This window comes from Oncorhynchus tshawytscha, linkage group LG02 (genome assembly GCF_018296145.1).
Source record: "Oncorhynchus tshawytscha isolate Ot180627B linkage group LG02, Otsh_v2.0, whole genome shotgun sequence".
In the NCBI taxonomy this organism is placed as follows: Eukaryota; Metazoa; Chordata; class Actinopteri; order Salmoniformes; family Salmonidae; genus Oncorhynchus; species Oncorhynchus tshawytscha.
Window position 1 is genome coordinate 1,986,752 of NC_056430.1, and position 20,914 is coordinate 2,007,665.

General features: G+C 42.6%; 1 protein-coding gene across 2 annotated transcripts in view; it reads right to left on the bottom strand.

Annotated features, from left to right (window-relative positions):
- LOC112236526 (sarcolemma associated protein a) overlaps positions 1-20,914 on the bottom strand; it is a 132,780-nt gene that overhangs the window by 95,217 nt on the left and 16,649 nt on the right. For both annotated transcript variants that reach the window (XM_042329548.1, XM_042329550.1), the window contains exons 3-5: positions 20,494-20,566; positions 12,024-12,060; positions 6,587-6,649 (exon numbers count right to left, since the gene is read on the bottom strand). In XM_042329548.1, coding sequence (XP_042185482.1) covers positions 6,587-6,649; positions 12,024-12,060; positions 20,494-20,566 — 173 coding nt within the window. The remainder of the gene's footprint in view (positions 1-6,586; positions 6,650-12,023; positions 12,061-20,493; positions 20,567-20,914) is intronic.

The window sequence follows — 20,914 nt, forward strand, 5'->3', positions numbered from 1 at the left end:
TCTCATATGTATATACTGTATTCTATTCTACTGTATTTACTAACTAGTCAGTTGAATAATGTTTACATTCTGCTTTACTCATCTCATATGTATATACTGTATTCTATTCTACTGTATTTAGTCAATGCCACTCCAACATTGCTCATCCTAATATTTATATTTTACATAATTCAATTTATTTTAGTTTTAGGTGTGTGTATTGTTGTGAGATGTTAGATATAACTGCAGTCGGAGTTAGGAACACAAGCATTTAGCTACACCTGGAGTAACATCTGCTAATTATGTGACCAATACAATGTGATTTGAAATCAAATCGTTATGTCATACGCTTTGTAAACAGGTGTGTACACTAATGGTGAAATGCACATACATAAATATACAGTGAATAAGGCATAACCATGAGGAAACATAACATGGCACATACATAGTTAATCGGAAGTTTACCTACACCTTAACCAAATACATTTAAACTCAGTTTCACAATTCCTGACATTTAATCCTAGTAAATATTCCCTGTCTTAGGTCAGTTAGGATCACCACTTTATTTTAAGAACGTGAAATGTCAGAATAATAGTATATATAATGATTTATTTCAGCTCTTATTTCTTTCATCACATTCCCAGTGGGTCAGAAGTTTACATACACTCAAGTATGTGTTCGAGTTTACATACACTCAATTAGTAGTTGGTAGCATTGCCTTTAAATTGTTTAACTTGGGTCAAACATTTCGGGTAGCCTTCCACGAGCTTCCCACAATACACTGAGATCAGGGCTTTGTGATGCAGTGGCTTCTTCCTTGCTGAGCGGCCTTTCAGGTTATGTTCATATAGTACTCGTTTTCCTGTGGATATAGATACTTTTGTACCTGTTTCCTCCAGCATCTTCACAAGGTCCTTTGCTGTTGTTCTGGGATTGATTTGCACTTTTCACACCAAAGTACGTTCATCTCTAGGAGACAGAAAGCGTCCCCTTCCTGAGCAGTAAGACGGCTGCGTGGTCCCATGGTGTTTATACTTGCGTACTGTTGTTTGTACAGTTGAATGTGGTACCTTCAGGCATTTGGAAATTCCTCCCAAGGATGAACCAGACTTGTGGAGGTCTACAATTTTTTTTCTGAGGTCTTGGCTGATTTCTTTTGATTTCCCATGATGTCAGGCAAAGATGCACTGAGTTTGAAGGTAGGCCTTGAAATACATCCACAGGTACACCTCCAATTGACTCAAATGATGTCAATTAGCCTATCAGAAGCTTCTAAAGCCATGACATCATTTTCTGGAATTTTCCAAGCTGTTTAAAGGCACAGTCAACTTAGTGTATGTAAACTTCTGACCCACTGGAATTGTGATACAGTGAATTATAAGTGAAATAATCTGTCTGTAAACAATTGCTGGAAAAATGACTTGTGTCATTTGTTAACAAGAAATTTGTGGAGTCGCTGAAAAACGAGTTTTAATGTCTCCAACCTAAATGTAAACTTCCGACTTCAACTGTACACACACACACACAGGAATCACGCTGTATCCATCATCAGTCATCCATCTAATGAGCTTGCCTGATGCTTTAAGCACTGTGATTAAAAATGAAGACGCATTACTAAAGAGGGAGCCAGAGATCAAAATACCTAACCAGAAGGACAAAACCTGTTCCGGACCCCCTCCTCCACATCCTCCTCCCGGCTTTCACAGATTCTGCAGTTACGCTCCTGAAGGGGCAGGTAATAGGCAACACCAGCTGTCGGCAGCCTTTTCCATTTTATCCTACCATTTCTACTGATTGTTCCTGCCAGTTATCATTTTCATACGCACAAATTTCTTGGAACAGTTTAATTTAATTTATAATATATCATATTTATCATATGTCAAAATCATTGTCGTGTAGTTAATCAAAATTGTATTCAAATCTAAATTAAAATGATAAATCTAAAAAGTAACTACTATTGTAAAAAATAGCCTACATAAAGCCAATAAATAAAATAAAAACATTGCAGCCTGCAGGTAGAAAATATCCAGATAAAAATAAATATCCCATAAATCAAATTGGCTATGCATGGCCTGTCTGCAAGGAACGTGAAACATTGTGTCAACTATTAACTTTGGGCCTGAAGCTCTGGCTAGCAAACTTGCAACATGGTATCAGAGTTTCCCTGGGGCTGGATAAGAGATAAGGAATAATCAGGGGCTGGATAAGAGATAAGGAGTAATCAGGGGCTGGATAAGAGATAAGGAGCAATCAGGGGCTGGATGAGAGATAAGGGATAAGGAGTAATCAGGGGCTGGATACGAGATAAGGAGTAATCAGGGGCTGGATAAGGGATAAGGAGTAATCCGGGGCTGGATAAGGAGTAATCAGGGGCTGGATAAGGGATAATGAGTAATCAGCAGCTGGATAAGGGATAAGGAGTAATCAGTGGCTGGATAAGGGATAAGGAGTAATCGGGGGCTGGATAAGGGATAAGGAGTAATCGGGGGCTGGATAAGGGATAAGGAGTAATCAGTGGCTGGATAAGGGATAAGGAGTAATTGGGGGCTGGATAAGAGATAAGGAGTAATCGGGGCTGGATAAGAGATAAGGAGTAATCGGGGCTGGATAAGGGATAAGGAGTAATCGGGGGCTGGATAAGAGATAAGGAGTAATCGGGGCTGGATAAGGGATAAGGAGTAATCAGGGGCTGGATAAGGGATAAGGAGTAATCGGGGCTGGATAAGGGATAAGGACTAATCAGGGGCTGGATAAGGGATAAGGAGTAATCGGGGGCTGGATAAGGGATAAGGAGTAATTGGGGGCTGGATAAGGGATAAGGAGTAATCAGGGGCTGGATAAGGGATAAGGAGTAATCGGGGCTGGATAAGGGATAAGGACTAATCGGGGCTGGATAAGGGATAAGGAGTAATCGGGGCTGGATAAGGGATAAGGAGTAATCGGGGCTGAATAAGGGATAAGGAGTAATCGGGGCTGAATAAGGAGTAATCGGGGCTGGATAAGAGATAAGGACTAATCAGGGGCTGGATAAGAGATAAGGAGTAATCAGGGGCTGGATAAGAGATAAGGGATAAGGAGTAATCAGGGGCTGGATACGAGATAAGGAGTAATCAGGGGCTGGATAAGGGATAAGGAGTAATCAGGGGCTGGATAAGGGATACGGAGTAATCCGGGGCTGGATAAGGGATAATGAGTAATCAGCGGCTGGATAAGGGGTAAGGAGTAATCAGTGGCTGGATAAGGGATAAGGAGTAATCGGGGGTTGAATAAGAGATAAGGAGTAATCAGGGGCTAGATAAGGAGAAATCAGGGGCTGGATACGAGATAAGGAGTAATCAGGGGCTGGATAAGGGATAAGGAGTAATCAGGGGCTGGATACGAGATAAGGAGTAATCAGGGGCTGGATAAGGGATAAGGAGTAATCAGGGGCTGGATAAGAGATAAGGAGTAATCAGGGGCTGGATAAGAGATAAGGAGTAATCAGGGGCTGGATACAAGATAAGGGATAAGGAGTAATCAGGGGCTGGATACGAGATAAGGAGTAATCAGGGGCTGGATAAGGGATAAGGAGTAATCAGGGGCTGGATAAGGGATAAGGAGTAATCAGGGGCTGGATAAGGGATAAGGAGTAATCAGGGGCTGGATAAGGGATAAGGAGTAATCAGGGGCTGGATCAGGGATAAGGAGTAATCAGGGGCTGGATAGGGGATAAGGAGTAATCAGGGGCTGGATAAGGGATAAGGAGTAAATCAGGAAGGCCTGTTTTATGACATCAACACCAGATTACATATCTCATTAAATCAGCTATAGACACCATACTTTTTATTGCACATTTAGGCCTAATTTTAAACGGATCCATTTGGTGATCAACATCAATTCACTAGCACTATGAAACATAGCTTAGCCACATACACATTGATAGCTTAATATATACTTTTAGTGAATTTACGAGGCATTGCTAGACCAGACATTGCGAGATACAGATGACCAAGATATAGTCTATGAGCACGTTTCTGACTGTCTGCCCCGATCCTCTCTCTCCCTCCCACATTGAGGAACTATTGTCATTCTCAATGGATGTAAAAAATAAAAAACACTTTGTTTACTTGCTGTTTGAAGCAAAGATAAAATTACTTTGAGAAGCGCCACAGTGATGGTGAGTGAAGAACAATGAGAAAAATACAAATGTGCCCATTTGGGGATCTGATACTAGGCCTAGCTCTACACATAATCAGGCCAGGTACCCTAGCTCTACGCATAATCAGGCCAGGTAGCCAGGCTCTACGCATAATCAGGCCAGGTGGCCAGGCTCTACGCATAATCAGGCCAGGTGGCCAGGCTCTACGCATAATCAGGCCAGGTGACCAGGCTCTACGCATAATCAGGCCAGGTAGCCAGGCTCTACGCATGATCAGGACAGGTAACCTAGCTCTACGCATAATCAAGCCAGGTAGCCAGGATCTACGCATAATCAGGACAGGTAGCCAGACTCTACGCATAATCAGGACAGGTAACCTGGCTCTACGCATAATCAGGACAGGAAGCCAGGCTCTATGCATGATCAGGAGCATGTCCTTACTCAAGATTTGACATGAGCGCTCAAAAAACAAGACAATGAATAAATTGACAACTCCTAAATGGAATGAAATAATCCAAAACTTTTTCCTCACAAGTGTAGCCTAGGTGGTGCGCTCTGCAAACAACGTGTCCACTCCTACGATGACAACGGTAAGACTATAGTAACACATACATTGAACGCATTAACAGAAATCACTGTAACCAAACAAACATTGTAAATTATAAATGGTAAACGGTAAAATGTCCTACTGGTGAGCAATCCCTGTGACCTACGCAATGGATTAGTCCACTCAGACAGGTGTGAATCAGACAGGTAGGTGTCTTGTGTTACATCATTTTATTCTTCAGACATTTACACTGTTCGACTAAAACCATCTCAGTCAGTCAGCATAATAATACGTAGGGTCCCAGTCAGCATCGTAGGGTCCCAGTCAGCATAATAATACGTAGGGTCCCAGTCAGCATAATAATACATAGGGTCCCAGTCAGCATAATACATAGGGTCCCAGTCAGCATCGTAGGGTCCAAGTCAGCATCGTAGGGTCCAAGTCAGCATCGTAGGGTCCAAGTCAGCATAATAATACGTAGGGTCAGTCAGCATAATAATACGTAGGGTCCCAGTCAGCATAATAATACGTAGGGTCCCAGTCAGCATAATAATAAGTAGGGTTCCAGTCAGCATAATAATACGTAGGGTCCCAGTCAGCATAATAATACGTAGGGTCCCCGTCAGCATAATAATACATAGGGTCCCTGTCAGCATAATGATACGTAGGGTCCCAGTCAGCATCGTAGGGTCCCAGTCAGCATAATAATACAATAGGGTCAGGCAGCATAATAATACATAGGGTCCCAGTCAGTATCGTAGGGTCCCAGTCAGCATAATAATACGTAGGGTCCCAGTCAGCATCGTAGGGTCCCAGTCAGCATAATAATACGTAGGGTCCCAGTCGGCATAATAATACGTAGGGTTCCAGTCGGCATAATAATACGTAGGGTCCCAGTCAGCATAATAATACGTAGGGTCCCAGTCAGCATAATAATACGTAGGGTCAGTCAGCATAATAATACGTAGGGTCTCAGTCAGTATAGTAGGGTCCCAGTCAGCATAATAATACGTAGGGTCCCAGTCAGCATAATAATACGTAGGGTCCCAGTCAGCATAATGATACGTAGGGTCAGTCAGCATAATAATACGTAGGGTCCCAGTCAGCATAATAATACGTAGGGTCCCAGTCAACATAATAATACGTAGGGTCCCAGTCAACATAATAATACGTAGGGTCAGTCAGCATAATAATACGTAGGGTCCCAGTCAGCATAATAATACGTAGGGTCCCAGTCAACATAATAATACGTAGGGTCCCAGTCATCATAATAATACGTAGGGTCAGTCAGCATAATAATACGTAGGGTCCCAGTCAGCATAATAATACGTAGGGTCCCAGTCGGCATAATAATACGTAGGGTCCCAGTCAGCATCGTAGGGTCCCAGTCAGCATAATAATATGTAGGGTCCCAGTCAGCATAATAATACGTAGGGTCCCAGTCAGCATAATAATACGTAGGGTCCCAGTCAGCATAATAATACGTAGGGTCCCAGTCAACATAATAATACGTAGGGTCCCAGTCAGCATAATAATACGTAGGGTCCCAGTCAGCATAATAATACGTAGGGTCCCAGTCAGCATAATAATACGTAGGGTCCCAGTCAACATAATAATACGTAGGGTCCCAGTCAGCATAATAATACGTAAGGTCCCAGTCAACATAATAATACGTAGGGTCCCAGTCAGCATAATAATACGTAGGGTCCCAGTCAGCATAATAATACGTAGGGTCCCCGTCAGCATAATAATACGTAGGGTCCCAGTCAACATAATAATACGCAGGGTCAGTCAGCATAAGACAGCGCTGATCGCAAGAGTAAACAGTTCAAATCTTCAAAAAGTTAAGTAGACATAAATAGCACAGTGCCATGCAGTAGCAGTGTGTTGGCCAGTAGGTGTCACTGCTGTTCCTTACATACCTGCAGATACTGGGAGAGCTGGAAGAGTTCCTGAGAGTACATAATGGGGGTGTTGGCCGCAACCTGCAGGTGAAGAGACACACACACACACGCCAGGACATCAGGTTAGACAGGAACACTGGGTCTATGCACGCACACACACACACACACACACACACACACACACACACACACACACACATACACACACACACACCTTATCAGGCACCCTAATACCTAGGCTCATCAACTGGAAAGGGCAGCGAGTTCACGACATGCTCACAACCTACTCAGAGTGAAATAATACCAAGTGAAATTGGATTTATTATGATAAATAGGTAGGGCACTGAGAATTTTCCTGACTAGCTGGATGTCACTGTTCCAGCGTATATGTGCTTTGATGTATGTATAGAGCAGGGCAGTATGCCGTGTATGTATAGAACAGGGCAGTATATCGTGTATGTATAGAACAGGGCAGTATACCGTGTATGTATAGAACAGGGCAGTATACCATGTATGTGTAGAACAGGGCAGTATATCGTGTATGTATAGAACAGGGCAGTATACCGTGTATGTATAGAACAGGGCAGTATACCATGTATGTGTAGAACAGGGCAGTATACCATGTATGTGTAGAACAGGGCAGTATACCGTGTATGTGTAGAACAGGGCAGTATACCATGTATGTGTAGAGCAGGGCAGTATACCGTGTATGTGTAGAACAGGGCAGTATACCATGTATGTGTAGAGCAGGGCAGTATACCGTGTATGTGTAGAACAGGGCAGTATACCGTGTATGTGTAGAACAGGGCAGTATACCGTGTATGTATAGAACAGGGCAGTATGCCGTGTATGTGTAGAACAGGGCAGTATGCCGGGGGTATTTGGAAATAGCCACAGGATGGTTTTTCAATAGTGTCAAACAATTTCTTAGAATGTTGTGCAACACGTTAGGAGATTAGATTGCGTTCTACACTTCACCTGTCAAATGTTTCATTAAGAAACTTAACGGTAGTCCGCAGTCATGTGGTGCTTGTTCACACAATGACAAGAGAATGGAGACTTTGTTATGGATCCCCATTAGTTCCTGTCAAGGCAGCAGCTACTCCTTCTGGGATTTATTATGGATCCCCATTAGTTCCTGTCAAGGCAGCAGCTACTCTTCCTGGGGTTTATTAAGGATCCCCATTAGTTCCTGCCAAGGCAGCAGCTACTCTTCCTGGGGTTTATTATGGATCCCCATTAGTTCCTGTCAAGGCAGCAGCTACTCCTTCTGGGGTTTATTATGGATCCCCATTAGTTCCTGTCAAGGCAGCAGCTACTCTTCCTGGGGTTTATTATGGATCCCCATTAGTTCCTGTCAAGGCAGCAGCTACTCTTCCTGGGGTTTATTAAGGATCCCCATTAGTTCCTGCCAAGGCAGCAGCTACTCTTCCTGGGGTTTATTATGGATCCCCATTAGTTCCTGCCAAGGCAGCAGCTACTCTTCCTGGGGTTTATTATGGATCCCCATTAGTTCCTGTCAAGGCAGCAGCTTCTCTTCCTGGGGTTTATTATGGATCCCCATTAGTTCCTGCCAAAGCAGCAGCTACTCTTCCTGGGGTTTATTATGGATCCCCATTAGTTCCTGCCTAAGCAGCAGCTACTCTTCCTGGGGTTTATTATGGATCCCCATTAGTTCCTGCCAAAGCAGCAGCTACTCTTCCTGGGGTTTATTATGGATCCCCATTAGTTCCTGCCTAAGCAGCAGCTACTCTTCCTGGGGTTTATTATGGATCCCCATTAGTTCCTGTCAAGGCAGCAGCTACTCTACCTGGGGTTTATTATGGATCCCCATTAGTTCCTGTCAAGGCAGCATCTACTCTTCCTGGGGTTTATTATGGATCCCCATTAGTTCCTGCCAAAGCAGCAGCTACTCTTCCTGGGGTTTATTATGGATCCCCATTAGTTCCTGCCTAAGCAGCAGCTACTCTTCCTGGGGTTTATTATGGATCCCCATTAGTTCCTGTCAAGGCAGCAGCTACTCTACCTGGGGTTTATTATGGATCCCCATTAGTTCCTGTCAAGGCAGCATCTACTCTTCCTGGGGTTTATTATGGATCCCCATTAGTTCCTGCCAAAGCAGCAGCTACTCTTCCTGGGGTTTATTATGGATCCCCATTAGTTCCTGCCAAAGCAGCAGCTACTCTTCCTGGGGTTTATTATGGATCCCCATTAGTTCCTGCCTAAGCAGCAGCTACTCTTCCTGGGGTTTATTATGGATCCCCATTAGTTCCTGTCAAGGCAGCATCTACTCTTCCTGGGGTTTATTACGGATCCCCATTAGTTCTTGTCAAGGCAGCAGCTACTCTTCTTGGGTTCCGGCAAAATGAAGGCAGTTAAACAATTTTAAAAACAATACAATATATTCAGAACAGATTTCACAACACACCGAGTGTGTGTCCTCAGGCCCATAGGCCACTATCACATATCTACAACAAAAAATCCATGTGTACGTGTGTGTATAGTAACTATGTTATCGTGTGCGTATGAATGCGTCTGTGCCTATGTGTTACTTCACTGTCCCTGCAGTTCCATAAGGTTGTTTTTAAAAATAATAATAATCTGCTTTTACTGTTTGCATGAGTAACTTGATGTGGAACAGCGTTCCATGTAGTTATGGTTCTATGTAGTACTGTGCGCCTCCCATAGTCTGTTCTGGACTTGGGGACTGTGAAGAGACCTCTGGTGGCATGTCTTGTGGGGTATGCATGGGTGTCTGAGCTGTGTGATAGTTGTTTAAACAGACAGCTCTGTGCTTTCAACATTTCAATACCTCTCACAAATACAAGTAGTGATGAAGTCAATCTCTCCTTCACTCTGAGCCAGGAGAGATGGACATGCATATGATTAACATTAGCTATATGTGTACATCCAAGGACCAGCCGTGCTGCCCTGATCTGAGCCAATTGCAAAAGTCCCTCTTTGTAGCACCTGACCACATGACTGAACAGTAGTCCAGATGTGAGAATAAAACTAGGCCTGCAGGACCTGCCTTGTTGATAGTGCTGTTAAGGCAGAGTAGGGCTTTATTAAGGACAGACTTCTCCCCATATCTCCCCTTATCTAATGTTGTATCAATATGTTTTGAAAAGGACAGTTTACAATCCAGGATTACTCCAAGCAGTTTAGTCACCTCAACTTGCTCAATTTCCACATTATTTATTACAAGATTTAGTTGAGGTTTAGGGTTTAGTGAATGATTTTTCCCTAATACAATGCTTTTAGTTTTTGAAATATTTAGGACTAATTTATTCCCTGCCAACCATTCTGAAACTACCTGCAGCTCTTTAAGTGTTGCAGTCATTTTAGTTGCTATAGTAGCTGACGTGTATAGTGTTGAGTCATCCGCATACATAGACACTGGCTTTACTCAAAGTCAGAGGCATGTCGTTAGTAAAAATTGAAAAAGGGGCCTAGAGAGCTGCCCTGGGGAATTCCTGATTCTACCTGAATTATGTTGGAGCAGATTCCATTAAAGAACACCCTCTGTGTTCTGTTAGACAGGTAACTCAATATCCACATTATAGCAGGGGGTGTAAAGCCGTAACATTTACGTTCTTCCAACAGCAGATTATGATCGACAATGTCAAAAGCCGCACTGAAATGTAACAAGACAGCCCCCACAACCATTTTATCATCAATTTCTCTCAGACAATCAGTCATTTGTTTAAGTGCTGTGCTTGTTGAGTGTCCTTCCCTATAAGCGTGCTAAAAATGTCTGTTGTCAATTTGTTTACTGTGAATTAGCATTGTATCTGGTCAAACAATGTTTTCTAGAAGTTTACTAAGGGTTGGTAACAGGCTGATTGGTCGGCTACTTGAGCCAGTAAAGGGGGCTTTACTATTCTTGGGTAGAGGAATGACTAATTTCCCTCCAGACCTGAGGGCACACACTTTCTAGTCGGCTTAAATTGAAGATGTGGCAAATAGGAGTGGCAATATCGTCTGCTATTATCCTCAGTAATTTTCCATCCAGATTGTAAGACCCCGGTGGCTTGTCATAGTTGATAGACAATTTTTTCACCTCTTCCACACTGACTTTACGGAATTCAAAAGTACAATTCTTGTCTTTCATAATTTGGTCCGATATATACTTGGATGTGGCGACAGCATTTGTTGCTGGCATTTCAGAAGGTGTCAAAGTTATCTATAAAAGGGAGTCCAGCAGAGCTACAGTAGTCTACAGAGCTACAGTAGTCTACAGAGCTACAGTAGTCTTTCAGCCAGATGTGTAACACCAGCAGTTTGCTGAATCTTTCACACCCGCGGCCCAACGAGGGTATTGGACCTGAAGTTATTGGCCTTTTTTTGTTGTCTTTTAGTGCTAAAATCAGTTATTTTAAATCCCTTTCAAAATGTTCTGAGTCCATGTGGGGTCAAACGACATCACAAGGGATACCACAGTGTCAGCTCCAGGAAACCGGGGTAGAACAGTCGGAAGCAGCCTTGTTATGTACTCGTGCTCCTGGGTAGCACAGTGTTATTGCCTTGGGGACAGAGATGTTTCTCACCATAGAGCTGACTATGATGACAGCTGGTGATGTTGAATGGGCCGGTCTGTCAGGTAGCCTCACGGTCTGGTGAGGCTGGGAACTCAGAGGATCTGAACCCAAGGTAGAAGTCACCGGAGAAGGAGACAGAACCGAGGACGAAGACGCAGGTACCTCCGGATCCGATCTTGAATGGGAAGCCTATAAGGAAGAAGGCGCCAGAACCTCTGGATCAAGGGCCCCCCGTTGCCAGAGGATGCTTTCTTCGACCTCCAAAGCGAGTGACGTACCTCCATGACTGGTTGGTTGGGTGGAGAACAGCTCCGTTCAAAGGGGGGAGCCCCCTTTGGGGATGGAACCCTGCCAGCCAGTTGGATGTAGAGAGCCGACACGGCGGCGAAACTTCCACCAGACCAGAGCGGCATCCGGCTACTGGGGTAAAAGAAAAGGTATGCAGGCGTGGGTTCCCCAGTAGCTTGTGTAGGATTGCTACTTGCTTGCTAAGATTAGCCACTTTGCTCACATAGTCCTGTGCAAGAAAGTAGTTGCTACATTGAAAGTCAGCGCGGCCCACATTGTCCCGGAACAAAGCAAAGTAAACACAGCTCCCTGCAGCGCTGGAAACGTTCAATAGCGACCTCCATTTGAGACCGGTGAGTCAGGCAGGCTTTCACGTCTCTCCCCCTATGCGGAAACTGGCAGGGTCCCGGGACAGACAGTAGCGCTCACAACAATTTAGCCCAACAGAGCCGTAGAATCCCAAATAAAAGTATTTCAAAGCAGATTTCAACTGAGGTCTGTAGTTCAGGTTTCAGCGTTTGAACAACAACAAACATACATCTGATGCAGACAAGGTGTGATGCACATCTCAAACACACACACACCTGTCACCACAGAAGGACGGACAGACAGACGAATCCGCCTACCTTATCAACAGGAAGTGGTAAAGGTGCTTGGATGACACTGTGGAGAGGACAGAGATCAGAGTTCAGTTCAGAAGGAGGATAAAGCTCATTCAACAGTTTATAACATACTAGAGGTCGACCGATTAATCGGAATGGCCGATTAATTAGGGGCAATTTCAAGTTTTCATAACAATCGGAAATCGGTATTTTTGGACACTGATTTGGACTATTTTTTTTTTTACACCTTTATTTAACTAGGCAAGTCAGTTAAGAACACATTCTTATTTTCAATGACGGCCTAGGAACGGTGGGTTAACTGCCTTGTTCAGGGACAGAACGACAGATTTTTACCTTGTCAGCTCGGGGATTCAATCTTGCAACCTTACAGTAAACTAGTCCAACGATCTAACCACCTGCCTCTCATTGCACTCCACAAGGAGACTGCCTGTTACGCGAATGCAGTAAAAGGCCACGGTAAGTTGATAGCTTGCATTAAACTTATCTTATAAAAAACAATCATAATCACTAGTTAACTACACATGGTTGATGATATTACTAGTTTATCTAGCGTGTCCTGCATTGCATATAATCAATGCGGTGCGCATTCGCAGAAAAAGGACTGTCGTTGCTCCTAACCATAAACATCAATGACTTTCTAAAAATCAATACACGGAAGTATATATTTTTAAACCTGCATATTTAGCTAAAAGAAATCCAGGTTAGCAGGCAGTATTGACCAGGTGAAATTGTGTCACTTCTCTTGCATTCATTGCATGCAGAGTCAGGGTATATGCAACAGTTTGAGCCGCCAGGTAGGGGCGAGGAGAGGGACGGAAGCTATGCTGTTACACTGGAAATACTAAAGTGCCTATAAGAACATCCAATAGTCAAAGGTTAATGAAATACAAATGGTATAGAGGGAAATAGTCCTATAATTCCTCTAATAACTACAACCTAAAACTTCTTAACTGGGAATATTGAAGACTCGTGTTAAAAGGAACCACCAGCTTTCATATGTTCTCATGTTCTGAGCAACACTTTGTTTTTGCCTTATTTAAATAAAATTGAACATGTTTCCTTATTTATTTGAGGCTAAATAGATGTGTATTGATGTATTATATTACGTTGAAATAAGAGTTAATTTAGTATTGTTGTAATTATCATTATTACAAATTTTTTAAAATTATCAGCCGATTAATGGGTTCTGCTTTTTTTGGTCCTCCAATAATCGGTATCGAAAAACCAAATCGGTTGACCTCTATAACATACAACAATAATTCAACGTTTAACATAACAGTCTGTGTCTGAATGGCTATTCAACACTGAACTAAAATAGAAAACGCAACACGTAAAGTGTTGTTTCATGAGCTGAAATAAAAAGATCCCAGAAATGGTCCAAATGCACAAAAAGGGAATTTCTCTCACATTCTGTGCATTTCTTTACATCCCTGTTAGTGAGCATTTCTCCTTTGCAAAAAAAATTCCAGTGATTAAACAGCATGATCATTACACAGGTGAACCTGTGCTGCGAACAGTAAAAGACCACTCAATTGTCACAGAACACAATGCCACAGATGTCTCAAATTTAGGGAACATGCAATTGGCATGCTGACTGCAGGAATGTCCACCAGATCATTGAATGTTCATTTCTCTACCATAAGCCGCCTCAATTGTCGTTTTAGAGAATTTGGCAGTACGTCCAACCGGCCTCACAAGCCACTGCATCAGAAAGCCCTGACCTCAATCCGGTAGACAATTGTGGGCAGAACTGAAAAAGTGTGTGCGAGCAAGGAGGCCTACAAACCTGACTCAGTTACACCAGCTCTGTCAGGAGGAATGGGCCACAATTCACCCAACTTATTGTGGGAAGCTTTTGAAAGGCTACCCGAAACGTTTGACCCAAGTTAAACAATTTAAAGGCAATGCTACCAAATACTAATTGAGTGTATGTAAACTTCTGACCCACTGGGAATGTGATGAAATAAATAAATCACTCTACTATTATACTGACATTTCACATTCTTAAAATAAAGTGGTGATCCTAACTGACCGAAGACAAAACTTTTACTAGGATTAAATGTCGGTATTTGGCTAAGGTGTATGTAAACTTCCAACTTCAACTGTATATACAGGGGGTTCCGGTACAGAGTCAATGTGCGGGGGTACAGGTTAGTTGAGGTAATTTGTAGTGACTATGCATAGATAATAGATAATAACAGCGAATAGCAAAACAGCTCTGGTTCTCTATCCATTCATTATAAACAGTGAGTAGCAGCAGTGTAAAAACAAACGGGGGGGAGGGGAGGTGGGTCAGTAATATATGTAAATAGTCTAGGTGGCCATTTAAGTAATTGTTCAACAGTCTTATGGCTTGGGGGTATAAGCTGTTAAGGAGCCTTTTGGTCCTAGACTTGGTGCTCCGGTACCGCTTGCCGTGCGGTGGCAGAGAAACAGTGTATGACTTGGGTGACTAGAGTCTCCGACAATTTTTTGGGCCTTCCTCCGACACCGCCTGTTATAGTTGTCCCGGATGTCATGAAGCTTGGCCCCACTGGGCCGTATGCACTACCCTCTGCAGTGCCTTGCGGTTGGCGCCCGAGCAGTTGCAATACCAGGCAGTGATGCAAGCGGTCAGGATGCTCTCGATGGTGCAGCTGAAGAACTTTGAGGATCTGGGGACCTATGCCAAATCTTTTCAGTCTCCTGAGGGGGAATAGGTTTTGTGCCCTCTTCACAGCTGTCTTGGTATGATTGGACAATGATAGTTCGTTGGTGATGTGGACACCAAGGAACTTGAAACTCTCGACCCGCTCCACGCCCCGCTCCACTTCAGCCCAGTCGATGTTAATAGGGGCCTGTTCGGCCCTCCATTTGCAGACTGAGGTGTTTAGTCCCAGGGTCCTTAGCTTAGTGATGAGGTTTGGTGGAACTATGGTGTTGAATGCTGAGCTGTAGTCAATTAACAGCATTCTCACGTAGTTGTTCCTTTTGTCCAGGTCAGGTGGGAACGGGCAGTGCGGAGCGCGATTGAGATTGCGTAATCTGTTGAGGCGGTATGCTAATTGGAGTGGGTCCAGGGTTTCCGGCATGATGGTGTTGATGTGGGCCATGACCTGCCTTTCAAAGCACTTCATGATGTGAGTGCTATAGGGCGGAAATCATTTTGGCAGGTTACCTTCTTGAACACAGGGACCACGGTGGTCTGTTTGAAACACTACCGGTCTAAAGTTTTAGAACACCTACTCATTCAAGGATTTTTCTTTAAAAAAAATATTTTCCACATTGTAGATTAATAGTGAAGACATCAAAACTATTAACTAACACATATGGAATCATGTAAGCAAAAAAGTGTAAAACAAAATATATTTTATATTTGACATTCTTCAAACAACCACCCTTTGCACACTCTTGGCCTTCTCTCAACCAGCTTCATCAGGAATTCCAACAGTCTTGAAGGAATTCCCACATATGCTGAGAACTTGATGGCTGCTTTTCCTTCACTCTGCAGTCCAACTCATCCCAAACCATCTCAAGTTGGTTGAGGTAGGGGATTGTGGAGGCCTTGTCATCTGATGCAGCACTCCATCACTCTCCATCTTAGTAAAAATAGCCCTTACACAGCCTGAAACAGTGTTGAGTCATTGTCCTGCTGAAAAACAAATGACAGTCCCACTAAGCCCAAACCGGATGGCGTATCGCTAGAGAATGCTGTGGTAGCCTGCTGGTTAAGTGTGCCTTGAATTCTAAATAAATCACTCACAGCAAAGCACCCCCACAACATCACACCTTCTCCTCCATGCTTCAGTGGGAAATTCACAAATTCACATGTGGATATCAGCTCACAAAGATGAAAATCACCCATTTGGACTACAGACCAAAAGGACACATTTCCACCGGTCTAATGTCCACCGCTCGCGTTTCTTGGTCCAAGCAAGTCTCTTCTTATTGCTATCCTTTAGTAGTGTTTTTTTTGCAGCAATTCGACCATGAAGGCCTGATTCACGCAGTCTCCTCTGAAACAGTTGATGTTGAGATGTGTGTTACTTGAACTCTGAAATATTTATTTGGGCTGCAATTTCTGAAGCTGGTAACTAATGAACGTATCCTCTGCAGCAGAGGTAACTCCATAATGTGGATAAAGAGTTACATGTTTCACAGAACATTCTTCTTCAATGGAAGCCTCTCAAATATAATCCAGTTAGAATCAGGAATTCCACAGAGTAGCTGTTTAGGCCCCATGCTTTTTTTCAATTTTACTAACGACATGCCACTGACGGAGTAAAGCCAGAGTGTCTATGTATGTGGATGACTCAACACGATACACTTCAGCTACTGCAGCGACTGAAATGACTGCAACACTCAACAAAGAGCTGCAGTTAGTTTCAGAATGGGTGGCAAGGAGTAAGTTAGCCCTAAATATTTCTAAAACTAAAAGCCTATCTGTCAAGTTTCCATCCTTAACATTGTATATAAAATATGGGAAACTGTTAAAGTATTCTTGTTAAAATAGGAATGTGATTTTAGAAGCCATGAGATAATCTATCTCCTAAAACTGTGCATAGTAAGTAGCCACGTCCCGAGTGAGGTCAGAGAGCGTGTCAGACTGATAGAGCAGTCCCCTTCAGCCAGAGTGCATAAAAGCATTGGTGGAGAATTAAACATTAGACCAGAAAAGATTACACGTTTGAAATGGTTGGAACTTTGAACCTCAACACGAGGTTTAGAAAATAAATTCACCTCCCAGACTAGACCAGAACATCACCAGGCTGCAACTGCACGTGTAAAGTGGTTCAAACTCTGACTATCAACCCGAGGTGGAGAGAACTCCCCTCTCGGACAATCACTGGTACGGCTGATTAGCTGTTCTAAGTCTAGAAAAGGCAATTTAAGTTGGACCATCCTACTACTCTTAACACCAATGGGAACCGTCAACATGACTGGCTAGCTATTTTCCAGAGTGAACAACAGTAGAAGACAGGAAAGACCCTTTAGGACAATCAGAGCCATACAAGTGTGCAGCTGAAAGGCCAACAACCTTCCTAAGGGCTGATTCCGACAGATATAAACACAGAACGAAGGCATTCACACGTAACGTTAAATGCAAAGTATATGATTACTGTGAGAATAGTTTCTAAAATGTATCAATGATAAGTCTCTCTTTTCTCTCTCCCTCGCCTTGTGTAACAAGCTGCCATATGTTGTGTCCGCTAGGGACCTTTTTCTCATGTGTTAAGGGTGTATTTTTATTCTATGTTATCATTTAGTTAACAAGTAAAAAAATAATTAAACCAACAACAACACATGGTTTTCCTGAGGCTCATGTCATGAAAGGTCTTTATAGATTGCGGTCCTGCGTGGGTATGATTTCTCTCTACTCCATAACCTGCTGGCTGACTGACTACAACCCGCTGCTGAAGGATGTCTGAAGCATGATCTGAGTGGCTGGCCTGTTTCCACACTGTTTCCATGTGGTTACAGTTGGCAAATCAGACCTCTCCTGTGATGGAGCCAAGGGAAACAGGGAGAGAAGAGAGAGAGAGAGGAAGAGAAGAGAGAGAGAGGAAGAGAAGAGAGAGAGAGGAAGAGAAGAGAGAGAGAGGAAGAGAAGAGAGAGAGAGGAAGAGAAGAGAGAGAAGAAGAGAGAGAGAAGAGAAGAGAGAGAAGAAGAGAGAGGAAGAGAAGAGAGAGAGAGGAAGAGAAGAGAGAGAAGAAGAGAGAGAGAAGAGAAGAGAGAGAAGAAGAGAGAGAGAGGAAGAGAAGAGAGAGAAGATGAGAAGAGAGAGAGAGGAAGAGAGAGAGAGAAAGAGAGAGAGAGAGGAAGAGAGAGAGAGAGAGAGAGGGAGATGGGGAGAGAGAAGAAGAGAGAGGAAGAGAGAGAGAGAGGGGGGAGCGATAAGGGGGAGGGTGAGCGAGAAGTGGTGGGGGGCGTGAGGTCTGGTCTGCCAAACATTCTGTGGGGAAGTCATGTGTCCCATAACCACACACACCTTGCAAAGAAAAGAAAACAAACATACAACCTTAAACAGTCTCTGTACTACAGATGGGCTCTAAGAGGAGACCTCATCCAGTCTACTGTACTACAGATGGGCTGTAAGAGGAGAGGAGACCTCATCCAGTCTACTGTACTACAGAAGGGCTCTAAGAAGAGACCTCATCCAGTCTACTGTACTACAGATGGGCTCTAAGAGGAGACCTCATCCAGTCTACTGTACTACAGATGGGCTCTAAGAGGAGACCTCATCCAGTCTACTGTACTACAGATGGGCTCTAAGAGGAGACCTCATCCAGTCTACTGTACTACAGATGGGCTCTAAGAGGAGACCTCATCCAGTCTACTGTACTACAGATGGGCTCTAAGAGGAGACCTCATCCAGTCTACTGTACTACAGATGGGCTCTAAGAGGAGACCTCATCCAGTCTACTGTACTACAGAAGGGCTCTAAGAGGAGACCTCATCCAGTCTACTGTACTACAGATGGGCTGTAAGAGGAGAGGAGACCTCATCCAGTCTACTGTACTACAGAAGGGCTCTAAGAAGAGACCTCATCCAGTCTACTGTACTACAGATGGGCTCTAAGAGGAGAGGAGACCTTATCCAGTTTAATTCAAATTTTTGCCAGCAGCACAGTTGCAGTCACCAACCCTCCGGATAATGTAAAAACAGTTAACCAGCTCTGTTTGAGCGAGTAAAATGGTCAGTGTGAGCTGTTCCTTCATTTGTCTGGAAGTAGCTAGCAAACGTTAGCCAGTTAGCTTGGGTGCTGTTAGGTCAGAACGCTGGGATCAACCCTACTCCTCAGCCAGAGCGTCCAGTGTGCTCTCTGAATGCTCCGAGAGCGAAACGCTCCGAGTTTACGAACACCCAGAACGCACTCTGAGTACACACTGGCACTCCAGAATGAACACACCCATAGTATAAACCAGCCTTTAGTCTTGAAATTTTTGGTCGTTTAGCCTCACATGTGAATCCTTAAAGAGATGGGTGGGGCTAAAGCTTAAGAGGGTGTGAATGTTGCTGAATGGGTGTAGACAAAAAGCTCTCCAGTAGGTGTACCAAAATATTTAAAGGACATTTTCTCAAAAGTGGGTTTACAAGTTTATCAACTATCAAGGCAGAATTACTTTCCACATTGTTCCTCAACTGCAGTGTACGATACCATTTTCTAGCTCTGAGTCTCTACTTTTATCCAACGTAAAAAAAAAATTATACATGTAATCCAGCTTGAATTGGAAGTTTATTCCCCCATGTAATTCAGTTTGTGTCATATTAATTTAGATGTTTCTCCATGTAATTCAGTTTCTGTCATGTTAATTTAGATGTTTCTCCATGTAATTCAGTTTGTGTCATATTAATTTAGATGTTTCTCCATGTAATTCAGTTTCTGTCATGTTAATTTAGATGTTTCTCCATGTAATTCAGTTTCTGTCATATTAATTTAGATGTTTCTCCATGTAATTCAGTTTGTGTCATGTTCATTTAGATGTTTCTCCATGTAATTCAGTTTGTGTCATGTTAATTTAGATGTTTCTCCATGTAATTCAGTTTCTGTCATGTTAATTTAGATGTTTCTCCATGTAATTCAGTTTGTGTCATGTTAATTTAGATGTTTCTCCATGTAATTCAGTTTCTGTCATGTTAATTTAGATGTTTCTCCATGTAATTCAGTTTCTGTCATGTTAATTTAGATGTTTCTCCATGTAATTCAGTTTGTGTCATATTAATTTAGATGTTTCTCCATGTAATTCAGTTTCTGTCATGTTAATTTAGATGTTTCTCCATGTAATTCAGTTTGTGTCATATTAATTTAGATGTTTCTCCATGTAATTCAGTTTGTGTCATATTAATTTAGATGTTTCTCCATGTAATTCAGTTTCTGTCATGTTAATTTAGATGTTTCTCCATGTAATTCAGTTTCTGTCATGTTAATTTAGATGTTTCTCCATGTAATTCAGTTTCTGTCATGTTAATTTAGATGTTTCTCCATGTAATTCAGTTTGTGTCATATTAATTTAGATGTTTCTCCATGTAATTCAGTTTGTGTCATATTAATTTAGATGTTTCTCCATGTAATTCAGTTTCTGTCATGTTAATTTAGAAGGTTTTTCCCCATTTAACTCTGCTGGGTAAATATATACATTTTTTAATTAATCTGTTTTGTTCCATGTAATTCGGTTAATGTCATGTTCATTTGGCTTTTTGCGAAACAATGAAAGAACTTAGCAGACGACCACAACATGTAAATCCTGAAAAATGTCTCTGTCAGAGATGGTGCAAATTAATCGGATGTATTATGTTACGAAATATGACTTTCTGGATATAAATGTTAATTACATGTTACAGAAAGACCCCACTGAATTCTTAGTACATGGTGAATTATATTTGACTGTGTAAAATGTATTTTACATCTGGGCAGAATGGGCAGACACCGGGAATTATCTGTTTTCCTGGTTGTTTGCCTCACTAGTATTCCCAGTGTAACTAAGTACTTACTCTGACCGTCGTCGAGCCTCCATGCCGTCCGGTAGAAACAGCTTGATTGTAGACACTACGCAGCCATGGGTGACTGCAACACACCCACAGAACACACGTGTTATTATACACCCTCATGGCACGACCCATTCCTACAGTAAATTCGGAAAGTATTCAGACCCCTTGACGTGTTCCACATTTTGTTACGTCACAACCTTATTCTAAAATAGATTATATTGTTATTTTCTCATCAGTCTACACAATACTCCACAATGTCAAAGTTAAAACACGTTATTAGAAATGTTTGCAGGTATATACATATCTTTCATTTTTTATACAAGTGTAAACAAAATTTAAAAACAGGACAAAACAAGCTCACATTAGTCTCTGACAAGGCAAGATGAACAAGGCATCCGCAGGTCACATTCAATAAGAATCAAAA